We start from the raw sequence: 13,605 nt of genomic DNA on the forward strand, positions 1-13,605 counted from the left end.
CTAAATTCCCTCTTGTTGGAGATGGTTATTGCTTCTCATTTGTATGCCTTTAATCTTACTTGCCACTTTTCAGTCCAAAAGTCATGTGCAAAATCCTTTTTAAATGGCTCACAGGATATGAGCATCACTGGCTATACCAACATTTATTGTCCATTTCTAATTGCCTACAGGGCAGTTTACAGCTAACCACATTACTATGTCACATGTAGACCTTGTAAAGATAGCACACTTCCTTCCCTGAAGGGCTTCAGTGAATCAGATAGGCTTTTCTGACAATTGCCACCAGGCTAGCTTCTTTTCAACATGCACCAAGAAACATTTTTAACATAGTTGAAACCAGCTTGGTTTACTTTTTTTTTACCAGATCGCTTTTTTTTAAGTTTAGAGTTGAAAAATGTAATGACAGAAAGTGAAACTAGGAATTGTCACTGCAATGGTCTGTGCCAACATGGGCATAACTGTAGAATTGCTGCTTTGTGTGATAGGAAAGTACAAGAAGCTTCACTGCTTTGTGAATGTCAACATTACCACACCAGGTGAGGATTAAAAAAACTGTCCAGATGACTAGTATTTTTGAGGCATGCATTAAGAACATGGTAGAATGTTTCAACAAGAGAAAAGGAAAACTTTCACACTGATGACTCTGAAGTGGCTGATGAATTCACACTCATTCACACCTGTGTTCCTAGCTGAAACTGCAAAGGCTGAATAAATGCTCTAGTCATTTGCAGTGAAGTGCAAACTTGTTTGACTGCATTAACAATTCATCACATATTAACTATCTCACTGTCATTTCATTTGTTTTCTTTTAACATAGGGCTTCCTCATCAATCCTGAAGTTCTGTTTAACATAAATTTGTAGGCTAGCCCTATTTTGCAGGATAGCCCTATGCTTGGATAAGAATTTGCAAAGGCTGTAAATACTATATTTCTGTGTTCAGGAATGCCCAATTACAATCACCACTATATAATAATTTAAACTGGCTGTCAGTGTATAAATGTTTATTTTACATCTTATCATAAAAAAATTATAAAATGAATCCAATAAAATGTACATAGATATTTAATGGAGTATTAAAATAGTATTTACCGTGGCAATCTCTAGCTTCTGTTCTATTTCACATACATCTGCTAGTTCAACATTAAATGGCTGAGTTACCTCCTGGGCAGATGCTCTTTCTTCAAATTCAGGTGCATCTGAGGAGACAGAGATGCGTTTGTATTTTTGTACTAGTTGCATACTGTTGTGTTGCTTCTCTGGAATAAATGACATGCATGTTCCCCAAGCAAATACACTATCTCAACTCTTAAAAGCATATAGCCCCAATATATACAGAAGCTTGAAAGCAACCTTAATATTCTCTTCCATATATTTTCCTGGTCAAACAGAAGATGTTTTAGTATATCAAAGTTTGCACCCCCAGGTAATCCAAATCCTAGATTACTTAAAGTTGTTTTAAGATTAATTTTGATGTAACTATGACATTTTCAATTAAAATTCTTAATTGGATTGATTACTCACAACATTTTTTCTCAATACTATTAGGTTAGCACTGCTGCCACACAGTATCAGGGTTCCTGGCTTGATTCCACCTTCCGGCAACTGTATGGAGTTTGCACATTCTTCTCTGTCTGCATGGGTTTCCTCAGAGTGCTTCAGTTTCCTTCCATGGTCCAAAGATGTGTAAGTTAGGTGGAATGGCCATTCTAAACTGCCCATAGTGTCCAGGGATGTGCAGGCTAGATGGATTATCCATGGGAATTGCAGGGTTACAAGGATAGGGTGAGGGGTTGGGTCTGGGTGGGATGCTCTTTAAAGTGTTGGTGTTAATTTAATGGGCAGAATGGCCTACTACTATACTTCAGTGATTCAATGAATTTCCACAGAAAAGTCCAATGTTATCAGTAATTATATAAATCATTAACTACTGATTTATAATGAGAAATAGTTAACACATTTTTTTCCATTTTCATATCACAGTATTATACATTTACCCCTTTAAATAATTAACCCCTATTCCCCAAGAGAAAAGGATTAAAGATAACAATAGATTACTCTCTGCAGAGATTCAGTGTGAGAGCAAAACCTCTAATAATTATTACTTTTGAAGGGAAAAAGAGGAGGTGTGGAATATTCAGATGGCACCTAATCTGGCATGGGAAAACTTATAGCCACATTACTGGACACATAGAGTTGTCTCAGTCATCTTGACAGCTTGTTCAGGAAACACAGTATTTAAAGGTCTTTCAGATTCTACTTCAGAGCACAAGATTGATATTGAACTCACAACAAGGATGTTTCTAAAAGGCAAAAAGGTGAGCTGGGCAGCCATTTCCTGAGCAGGCTTTCCCCAAGTGAAAACTGAACAATCTCCAACTGCATAAAAAAAGTTATCAAACAAGACAGCCAAGTAATCAGCCAACGTCAAGTGAGTTCCTAGAAATATTTTTTAAAATTATGTTTCAATGTCCTTACATTGATCTTTTAGGAAAGCGAAAAACTTGTATTCAAAGTACTTGAAACAAATCAACTTTTCAGCAATCCTTATGAACTGTAAGTCTTCACAAAAATAAATATGAAATCTTCATAGCTATTGTGTAATAATTCTATTCAAGTGCTGGGGATTCACTTGTATCCTTAAGATTGAGCAGAGAGAAACTGATGACAGTTAAATGTTTATAAAAGAATGTAAAGATTGGCTTCAGTTCTATTCTTCACTAAATGGCTCTCTGGATTGTGATAATTGATACCCCATCTGAGGTTCTCCAACATCATTCAGAAGTAATCCTACCACCTAGCTGGTCCATCAGACTCTGTTCAATAAACCATGAGTTTAGCTACAGAGTGAATGGGAATACTCAATAATGGGGATAGTTTTGCAAATCGCTAAACCAGTATCAAAAAAATACTCAGCAGTGGAAAAACAAAACTCTGGGATCGTTGCTAGCTCTGAAACATTTGAAGCATATGTCGGCCACAACTACAGAGAATCACTGGTATATAATCTCTTAATCTTTAGCTAAAGACTGTCTCATTTTGTTTTCTGTAATATGGAGTATGGATTAAAACGGGAAAGGACTGTTATAAAAGCAAGGTATGTGGGGAAATTTGCAGCACTTTTTGAAAGCAAATTACTGAAGCTTGTTGTGTGTTGTGTTTATATTGCTGCTTTGTGCAGTTAATGTGGGGGGGGGGGTGAGGACAAGGGGTAAATGTTTGTAGGTGGCATGGTATTGGGGGAATGTGTGTGTAATGAGCAACTGGGCCAGCAATAGGTAGCTATCTAATTTGTGCACACTTCATCACACAACTCTACAAGGAGTAACTATCGTAAAGTCATTCAATGTAGATAGTATAGAATCTAACTTAAAATATTTGTCAAAGAAAATGTTAAATCAACTGTCTTCACAAGAGACAGAGAAAACACTTGTAATAGCCCTTTTTATTTTCTTAATTTTCCAAGTTAAAGGTTATTTCTCATTCGCAATCATGAGAAATATTATGGAACTAGTTGCACTAGAATATCCATTGGAAAGATTAGTGTGCAAATTATATATCTTTCTGAGTAGCATGGAAGTTATAGTGCATTGTTGGAATGTTATCACTTGTACATGGGTTATACCAAAAATTCACCTAGTAGCTCACGTGAACACTAAGGATGGCACTGTTTGAAAATAAATGATCATCATCATTTTTTGCGGTAGGACACGACTATGCACAAATTGCTACATAGCAACAATAATTACACTTAAATAAATGAACCATGAGTTTAAAAGTGCTTTAGGGTATCCAGGGCATGGTATAATATGGAAGGCAAACACGAGAGGGGAGACATATATATGCATCTTCTATGCAGTATTCAAGATGGAAGTTAAAGCCACAAATGGTACCTGCAGGGAATGTCGGGCATTCTTCAATTATAGCAATGATTAACGGATGGGGTGGTAATTAGTTGAGTTGGATTTGTCCTGCTTTCTGTGTACAGGACGTATCTTCAGTACTATTGTTGGGATTTTGCCATAGTCTTTGCAGTATCCAGGCCCTTCAGCTATTTCGTGATATCACTGGAGTGAATTAAATTGGATAACGACTGACATCTATGATGCTAGAGATCTCTGGAGGAGGCTGAGATTGATCATCTAATCAGCACTTCTGACTGAAGATTGCTGCAAGTACATCAGGCTTATCTTTTTCACTGGTATATTGGGCACTCCCATCACTGAAGATGGGAATATTTGTGGAGCCTCCTCCAGCTAGTTGGTTAATTGTCCACCATCATTTACAAATGGATGTGGTAGGATTGTAGAGCTTTTATCTGATCCATTGGCTGTGAAATGAACTAGCCCTGTCTATCACCTACTGCTTACATAGTTTGGCATGCTTCTTAATGTTACACTTGGTTAAATGTGGTGTTGATATCAAGGGCAGTCACTTTCACCTCAATCTTATTCTCAAATCATATATTCTTTTGTAATTTTGTAATAAAACTATAATTCTGTATCAACCATCACTCTGTCACCTGGGTTGTAGTTCAGCTGAACATGCTACATATCACAGTAGTACTCCTTCCATCTCCAATGATTGATCATAAGATCACTCTGTGTCAGAAAGACTAACATACTGCTTCTTAAAATAGAATTATGTCTGAATAGAAGAATAAAGCTTCCTGAGCAGTCATGATTACCTCTACAGTTGTGAAAAGTGGTAATTTATTGCACAAATGTTAAACCTTTTGACAGACTTCACAATTTGATGTATGGTTTTGAGAATACAGCAACGAGGTTAGAAAAAAGTAAGTTCATACCTTGAAGAATCAGCAATCAAGAATTAGTTGCGTAGTCAATATATTAAGGCTACTCTGGGAGACAATCTAAAGTGCTTCTGCACATACATCAAGACATGAGGTGATTGTATTAAAAAATAATTTGTGCAGTGATGCACAACCTGAGGGAAGACCCTCTGAACATTTTCATTTAAATTCACTGGTGGGACATGGGGATTGCTGGCTGGACAATATTATTGCCTGTACCTAACTGCCCTTGAAGGCTTGGTGATCGTGAGCTGCTTTCTGAATTTGCTATAGCTCATGTGTTATCATTGACCCACAATGTCATGAGAGATGGAATTTCAGGATTTTGACCCAGCAACAGGGAAATAATGGCAATATATTTCCAAGTCAGGGTGGTGAATGACTTGGAGGAGAACTTGCAGGTGGTGGTGTTCCTATGTATCTGCTGTCCTTGCCATTCTGGATGGAAGCAGATATGGTCTGGAAAGTGCTGCCCTAGGAGTTTTGACAGTTTTCTGCAGTACATCTTGTAGATGTACACACTGCTGTTGCTGGGCTTTGGTGTGGAATGGATGCTTGTGGATGTGGTGCCAATCAAGTGGACTGCTTTGTCTTGGATAGTGTCATGCTTCTTGAGTGCAATTGCAGCTGAACTTATCCAAGCAAATAGGAAGTATTCCATCACACTCCTGACCTATGTTTTGTAGATGTTGTACAGGCTTGAGGAGTCAGGAGGTGAGTTACTCAGTACAATATTCTTAGCCTCTGGCTTGCTCTTGTAGCCACTTTATTTATATGATGGGGCTAGTTGATTTTCTGGCCAATGGCAATCCCATGATGTTGATAGTGGGGGAATCAATGATTATAATGGCATTGAGCGTCAAGGGACAGACAGTTACAGATGGTCATTACCTGGCATTTCTGTGGCATGAACGTTAATTATTTAGAAACAAGTATCTCTGTGCACAGAAATAGGACAAAAAGAAAAACACAAACAGATCACTCTACTTTGCGTCAAGATATTATGAATGGTCTGCTGTACGGATCAATCAAATGTTGGAGTTCAAATGTATGCATTTCCCCATTCAATCCAGCTGACTCTCAGATGTTCAGCCATAACGGGACACCATCAATCTCACCAATGAAGTCAACATTTCATGGATTTCAAAACCAAGTCCAGAAGGCATACCTGTGGCCTTATCTGAAGCCTCAATGTGTGCCAATTTCATTTCATATGAACTTCTTAATTTTTCAATATCTTCTTGCAGTTTGACATTGGACTTTTGTTCTGCTTCATAATCTGCCTTGATCTTTGATAATTTCTGCTCATATTCCTAAAGAAAAATACAAAATGAAATAATTGATGAAGAACTGTTGAAGAAGAGTGGAGGACTTAGACCAGGCAACTATAGCTGGTGAGTCTAACACCAATGACAGAAAATTGTGAAGGAGAAAAATAATCTCCATTTAGAAAGATAAGGTTTGTTCAGAGATTATCAGCATGGCTTTGTCAGAGGAAGGTCATAACTAACAAAGCCAGTGAGAATTTCAAAAGAGGTGATCAAGTAATTGGATGAGGGTAGGGCAGTTGATAAGGCCTTTGATAAGGTTCCATATGGGAATCTGATAAAGGAGGTGAAACCTCATAGGATCCAGGGTGACTTGGCAGCGTGGATTTAAATAGTGACAGGAAACAGAGGGGTGTGGTTGAAGGCTGTCTATGTGACTAGAAACTGGTGTGCAGTGGCATATCACCCCACTGTTGTTGTTTGTGATATTCATAAATTATGTAGATGAGAATGGTGTGGGGTTGGGGGTGGGGTAGGGAAGATGATAAGTAAGTTTGTGGATGACACCAAGATTGACTGCTTGTTGACAGTGAGAGGAATCAAAATATACAGGAGAATATAACGGATTGGTCAACTGGGCAGATCAGTGGCAAATGGAATTGAACCCTGATGAGTGTGAGGTGATGCACTTTGAAAGAAGGAACTGACATAGTGGGCGGCATGGTGGCACAGTGGTCAGCACTGCTGCCTCACAGCGCCAGAGACCCGGGTTCAATTCCCGCCTCAGGCGACTAACTGTGTGGAGTTTGCACGTCCTCCCTGTGTCTGCGTGGGTTTCCTCCGGGTGCTCTGATTTCCTCCCACAGTCCAAAGATGTGCAGGTCAGGTGAATTGGCCATGCTAAATTGCCCGTAGTGTTAGGTAAGGGGTAAATGTAGGGGTATGGGTGGGTTGCGCTTCGTGGGGCGGTGTGGACTTGTTGGGCCGAAGGGCCTGTTTCCACACTGTAAGTAATCTAATAGAAGTATCCAATGAATGAAAAGACACTATTAAGCTCAGAGGAATAGAGGGATCTAGAAGTGCTTGTCCACAAGTCCTTGAATGTGGCAGAGCTGAAAATGTGTTCCTTGGATGCTGCCTGACCTGCTGCGCTTTTCCAGCAACACATTTTCAGCTCTGATCTCCAGCATCTGCAGTCCTCACTTTCTCCTCGAAAGTGGCAGAACAAGTTAATAGAACAGTTGAGGCAGCATACTGGATACATACCTTTTTCAGTTGTGGCATAGATTATAAAAGCAGGGAGGTCTTGTGGAGTTGTACAGAACTTTGGTTATACCACAACTGTGTGCAGTTCTAAACACCACGCTATAGGTAGGATGAGGCTGCCCTGGAGGATGCGCGAAGGAGATTCGCAGGATGGAGAATTTCAACGATGAAAAGAGGCTGGATAAGCTCAGGTTGTTGGGGGCCATGATAGTGAATTATAAGGTTATAAGGGTCATGGACAGGATGGATTGAAAACAGCTGCACCCTTAGTTAAAGGGTCAACAACAAGGGGCCATAATTTAAAAGTGAAAAGTTGAGAGGGGATTTCAAGAATATGTTGGAGGTCTAGAATGCACTATCTGGGACAATAGTCGAGGCAGGAAGCCTCATAACCTTTAAAAAGTACTTGGACAGGCACTTGAAGCATCATAACATTCAAAGCTATGGACCTAGTGTGGGAAAGTGGAACTTGTGTAGGTAGTAGTATATTTTTGGCGGTGCAGACTCAATGGGCTTCTACTATAGTACAATTCTATGATTATCTCCCAAAATCTCATTGTATTGTTTTAACATCTACCAAAACAATGAAATACTTGAATGACAACTGTGTGGTTCTGGTAAACCCTCTGGCATTCCTATCACCAAATCCTGCACTATCAACATTCTGAAGTTTACTGTTAGTGAGCAACTCAACTGGACCAGCCATATAAACACAGTGGCTACATGAGCATGTCAGAGGCTAGGACTGTTGCAGGGAGTAACTCACCTTCTGACTTCCCGAAGCCTGTCCGCCATGTAGTAGGCACAAGTCAGGAGTGTGATGAAATACCTCCCACTTGCCTGAATATGCGGAGCTCCAACAACACTCATGAAGCTCGACACCATCCAGGACAAAGCAATTCACTTGATTGGCACCACATCCATAAACATTCACTCCCTCCTCCCTCCACCACCGATGCTCAGTAGCAATAGTGTGCACTATATAAAAGATGCACTTCAGAAATTCACCAAGGCTCTTTAGGCAATAACTTCCAAGCCCACTATTGCCTAAAAGGAAAAGGTAACAGATATATGGGAGCACCCGCACCTTCAAGTTCGTCTCCAAGCCATTCACTATCCTAACTTGGAAATATATCGCTAATTGTTCAGTATTGCTGCTAAACTGCTAGAAATATCTCCTAAAGGCATTGTGGGTGTACCTATTCTGAATGGGATGCAGGGTTCAAGAAGGCAGCTCACCACCACCTTCTCAAAGGCACCAGCAATGTTTCCTCTAGGCTGCACGCTGTGCACGGCTGGGTAGGTCCACATATATCAATCTGAGTGTGCCAATGACTGATTTTGACTTTCAGAAGCCACTACCATGCATGGACCTCAGAGGACCTCGCAGTGGCAAAAGAAATTACAGGAACATCAGTAACAAGGGTGGGAGCAGCGGCCGAGGAAAAGCGAACCCGGGAGACTACAGCTAAGGTAAGACAGTTTGTTTCAAAATTGCTTACCTGTAGCGGGCAGCGGAAGTGAGGTTGGAGCACATAGCTGGGCGGGAAGGTAAGTGATTAGTATTTGAGTGCGTGTGTTCTAGACCCCAGGTCCTACTTTCGTAGAGCCTCCCTCCCACCCTCCTCCTCTAACCTAACTTTAAAGTCCACAGGTTATTGACTCAGTGTTCTTGTTTTTGGAGACAAAGTGTACAGTCATGGCAGCGCAGGCGGTGGAATGTTCCTCCTGCAGGATGTTTGAGGTAGGGGTGACCACCGATACTCCTGCCGACTTCGTCTGCAGGAAATGTAGTCAGATCCTGATCCTCACCGAACGAGTTAGGGAACTGGAACTGGAGCTGGATGAGCTGAGGATTATTCGAGAGGCTGAGAGGGTGATCGATAGAAGCTACAGGGACATAGTTACGCCGGAGAACAGAGGTAGCTGGGTAACAGTTAGAGGTGGGAAGGGGAAGAAGCAGGCAGTGCAGGGTTCCCCTGTGGTCGTTCCCCTAAAAAATAGGTATACAGCTTTGGAAACTGTTGGGGGGGACAGCCTTGCAGGTGTAAGCTGCAGTGAAGGGGTCTGTGGCTCTGAGACTCAGAAGGGAAAGGGGGAGAGGAGGAGAGCGCTAGTTATAGGGGACTCTCTAGTTAGAGGGACGGACAGGCGGTTCTGTGGACATGGGCGAGACTCTCGGATGGTTTGTTGCCTCCCGGGTGCTAGGGTCCGAGACGTCTCGGACCGTGTCTTCAGAATCCTTAAGGGGGAGGGTGTGCAGCCAGAGGTCGTGGTACACATTGGCACCAACGACATAGGTAGGAAGAGGGGTGGGGAGGTCATTCAAGAGCTCAAGGAGTTAGGCTGGAAGCTAAAAGCTAGGACAAACAGAGTCGTCATCTCTGGGTTGTTGCCGGTGCCACGTGACAGTGAGGCAAAGAATAGGGAGAGAGTGCAGTTGAACATGTGGCTGCAAGGATGGTGTAGGAGGGAGGGCTTCAGATATTTGGACAATTGGACTGCATTCTGGGGAAGGTGGGACCTGTATAAACAGGACGGGTTGCACCTGAACCAGAAGGGCACCAATATCCTGGGGGGGTAGGTTTGCTAGCACTCTTCGGGGGGGTTTAAACTAATTTGGCAGGGGGATGGGATCCGGACTTGTAGTCCAGCAAGTAAGCTAGCTGTGTGTCAGGATGCCCAAGACTGTAGGGAGGCTGTGGAGAAGGTAGCACTGACAGGGACTACTTGCGGACACAGAGATGGGCTCAAGTGCGTATACTTCAACGCAAGGAGTATCAGAAATAAGGTGGGTGAACTTAAGGCGTGGATCGGTACCTGGGACTACGATGTTGTGGCCATCACGGAAACATGGATAGATGAGGGACAGGAATGGCTGTTGGAGGTTCCTGGTTACAGATGTTTCAGTAAGATTAGGGAGGGTGGTAAAAAAGGAGGGGGGGTGGCATTGCTAATTAGAAATGGTATAACGGCTGCAGAAAGGAAGTTTGAGGGGGATCTGCCTCTGGAGGTAGTATGGGCTGAAGTCAGAAATAGGAAAGGTGCAGTCACCTTGTTGGGTGTTTATTATAGGCCCCCCCAATAGCAGCAGAGATGTGGAGAAACAGATTGGGAAACAGATTTTAGAAAGGTGCAGAAGCCACAGGGTCGTAGTCATGGGCGAATTCAACTTCCCAAATATCGATTAGAAGCTCTTTAGATCAAGTAGATTGGATGGGGCGGTGTTTGTGCAGTGGGTCCAGGAAGCTTTTCTAACGCAGTATGTAGAATGTCCAACCAGAGGGGAGGCCATATTGGATTTGGTACTCGGTAATGAACCGGGACAAGTGGCGGGCTTGTTAGTGGGTGAACATTTTGGTGATGGTGACCACAATTCTGTGACTTTCACCTTGGTTATGGAGAGAGATAGGTGCGCACAACAAGGAAGATTTTACAACTGGGGGAAGGGAAATTACGATGCTGTAAGACAGGATTTGAGGAGCATACATTGGGAGCATAGGCTGTCAGGGAAGGATGTGGTGGAAATGTGGAACTTTTTCAAGGAGCAGATACGACGTGTCCTTGATATGTATGTACCTATCAGGCAGGAAAGAAATGGTCGTGTGAGGGAGCCTTGGTTGACGAGGGAGGTTGAATGTCTAGTAAAGAGGAAGAAGGAGGCTTACATAAGGTTGAGGAAACAAGGTTCAGACAGAGCAGTGGAGGGATACAGGATAGCCAGAAGGGACCTGAAGAAAGGGATTAGGAGAGCTAAGAGAGGGCATGAAAAATCCTTGGCGGATAGGATCAAGGATAACCCCAAGGCATTCTATGCGTATGTGAGAAACCTGAGAATGAAGAGAACGAGGGTAGGTCTGATCAAGGACAGTAGTGGGAGACTGTGTATTGAGTCGGAAGAGATAGCAGAGGTCTTGAACAAGTACTTCTCTTCAGTATTTACGAACGAGAGGGACCGTATTGTTGATGAGGAGAGTGTGAAACGGACTGATAAGCTAGAAGAGATACCTGTTAGGAAGGAAGATGTGTTGGACATTTTGAACAACTTGAGGATAGACAAGTCCCCCGGGCCTGACGGGATATATCCTAGGATTATGTGGGAAGCAAGAGAGGAAATTGCAATACCGTTGGCAATGATCTTCTCGTCTTCACTGGCAACGGGGGTGGTACCAGGGGACTGGAGAGTAGCGAATGTTGTGCCCCTGTTCAAAAAAGGGAATAGGGATAACCCCGGGAATTACAGGCCAGTTAGTCTTACTTCTGTGGTAGGCAAAGTAATGGAAAGGGTACTGAGGGATAGGATTTACAAGTATCTGGAAAGACACTGCTTGATTAGGGACAGCCAGCACGGATTTGTGAAGGGTAGGTCTTGCCTTACAAGTCTTATTGAATTCTTCGAGGAGGTGACCAAGCATGTGGATGAGGGTAGAGCAGTGGATGTAGTGTACATGGATTTTAGTAAGGCATTTGATAAGGTTCCCCATGGTAGGCTTATGCGGAAAGTCAGGAGGCATGGGATAGAGGGAAATTTGGCCAATTGGATAGAAAACTGGCTAACCGGTCGAAGGCAGAGAGTGGTGGTTGATGGTAAATATTCAGCCTGGAGCCCAGTTACAAGTGGAGTTCCGCAGGGTTCAGTTCTGGGTCCTCTGCTGTTTGTAATTTTTATTAATGACTTAGATGAGGGAGTCGAAGGGTGGGTCAGTAAATTTGCAGATGATACGAAGATAGGTGGAGTTGTGGACAGTGAGGAGGGCTGTTGTCGGCTGCAGAGGGACTTAGATATGATGCAGAGTTGGGCTGAGGAGTGGCAGATGGAGTTCAACCCTGCCAAGTGTGAGGTTGTCCATTTTGGAAGAACAAATAAGAATGCGGAATACAGGGTTAATGGTAGGGTTCTTAGTCAGGTGGAGGAACAGACGGATCTTGGGGTCTATGTACATAGATCTTTGAAGGTTGCCACTCAGGTGGATAGAGTTTGTAAGAAGGCCTATGGAATATTATCGTTCATTAGCAGAGGGATTGAATTCAAGAGTCGTGAAGTGATGTTGCAGCTGTACAGGACTTTGGTTAGGCCACAGTTGGAGTACTGTGTGCAGTTCTGGTCGCCTCACTTTAGGAAAGATGTGGAAGCTTTGGAGAGGGTGCAGAGAAGATTTACCAGGATGTTGCCTGGAATAGAGAGTAGGTCGTACGAGCATAGGTTGAGAGTTCTCAGCCTTTTCTCGTTGGAACGGCGAAGGATGAGGGGTGACTTGATAGAGGTTTATAAGATGATCAGAGGAATAGATAGAGTAGACAGTCAGAAACTTTTTCCCCAGGTACAACAGAGTGTTACAAGGGGACATAAATTTAAGGTGAAGGGTGGAAGGTATAGGGGAGATGTCAGGGGTGGGTTCTTTACCCAGAGAGTGGTGGGGGCATGGAATGCGCTGCCCGTGGGAGTGGTAGAGTCAGAATCATTGGCGACCTTTAAGCGGCATTTGGATAGGTACATGGATGGGTGCTTAATCTAGGTTAGAAGTTCGGCACAACATCGTGGGCCGAAGGGCCTGTTCTGTGCTGTATTGTTCTATGTTCTATGTTCTAAGGGATGGGTAATAATTGCTGATCCAGCCAGTGATGTCCGCATACTTTGAGTGAATTTTTAAAAAGCTATATCTAGCTGCATTGTACTCAAAATGCATTTCATTTAAGGAGAGCTTCAATGTTCCTTTTCATCCACCTCCCCTTCTGAAGGAAAACCTGATTGTCCATCATGCAAAGACTGGTAGCTTGCTGCATCTCAAGCAATCACTGTTATTACTAATAGCAGTTGCAAATAAATCTCCTTTCAGAATCTCCCTGGTCTCCCAACTGCAGTGAGATGAGATTATTAATTACAAATTTAAAAGGGACCTGTGTGCAATACTCACAAAGACCCCTCCAATTTGTCAGGATTCAGGTTGCATTATGAAGTATTTTATTATGCAGGTTAATGTTTTTCGGTAAATGACTCTACTAGAGCAGTGTACACAAGAATTAGATCCAAACTGAAAGAAGTAAGTTTCAACCCACTGAATCTGCTGCACAACTATGACTGATAAAGCAACAATACTATGCATTTGGATATCCTATGCATTACAATCTAGATGGAAAGAAGTGAACTTCTATTCCCAAAATGATTCTTGTGATATTTTATTTTATCACAAAGATTTTCCCATCACAATCAATGTGAGTCCTGAAACCTGGTGAATTTAGAACATTGCTACTTCACTGGG

The 13,605-nt window shown here is 42.5% G+C and overlaps 1 protein-coding gene across 3 annotated transcripts in view; it reads right to left on the reverse strand.

Annotated features, from left to right (window-relative positions):
* Positions 1-13,605, reverse strand: part of kif17 (kinesin family member 17) — an 83,993-nt gene that overhangs the window by 29,886 nt on the left and 40,502 nt on the right. For all 3 annotated transcript variants that reach the window (XM_072586753.1, XM_072586756.1, XM_072586754.1), the window contains exons 7-8: positions 5,980-6,124; positions 1,091-1,197 (exon numbers count right to left, since the gene is read on the reverse strand). In XM_072586753.1, the coding sequence (XP_072442854.1) occupies positions 1,091-1,197; positions 5,980-6,124 (252 nt within the window). The remainder of the gene's footprint in view (positions 1-1,090; positions 1,198-5,979; positions 6,125-13,605) is intronic.

Source organism: Chiloscyllium punctatum, chromosome 16, assembly GCF_047496795.1.
Source record: "Chiloscyllium punctatum isolate Juve2018m chromosome 16, sChiPun1.3, whole genome shotgun sequence".
NCBI lineage: Eukaryota > Metazoa > Chordata > Chondrichthyes > Orectolobiformes > Hemiscylliidae > Chiloscyllium > Chiloscyllium punctatum.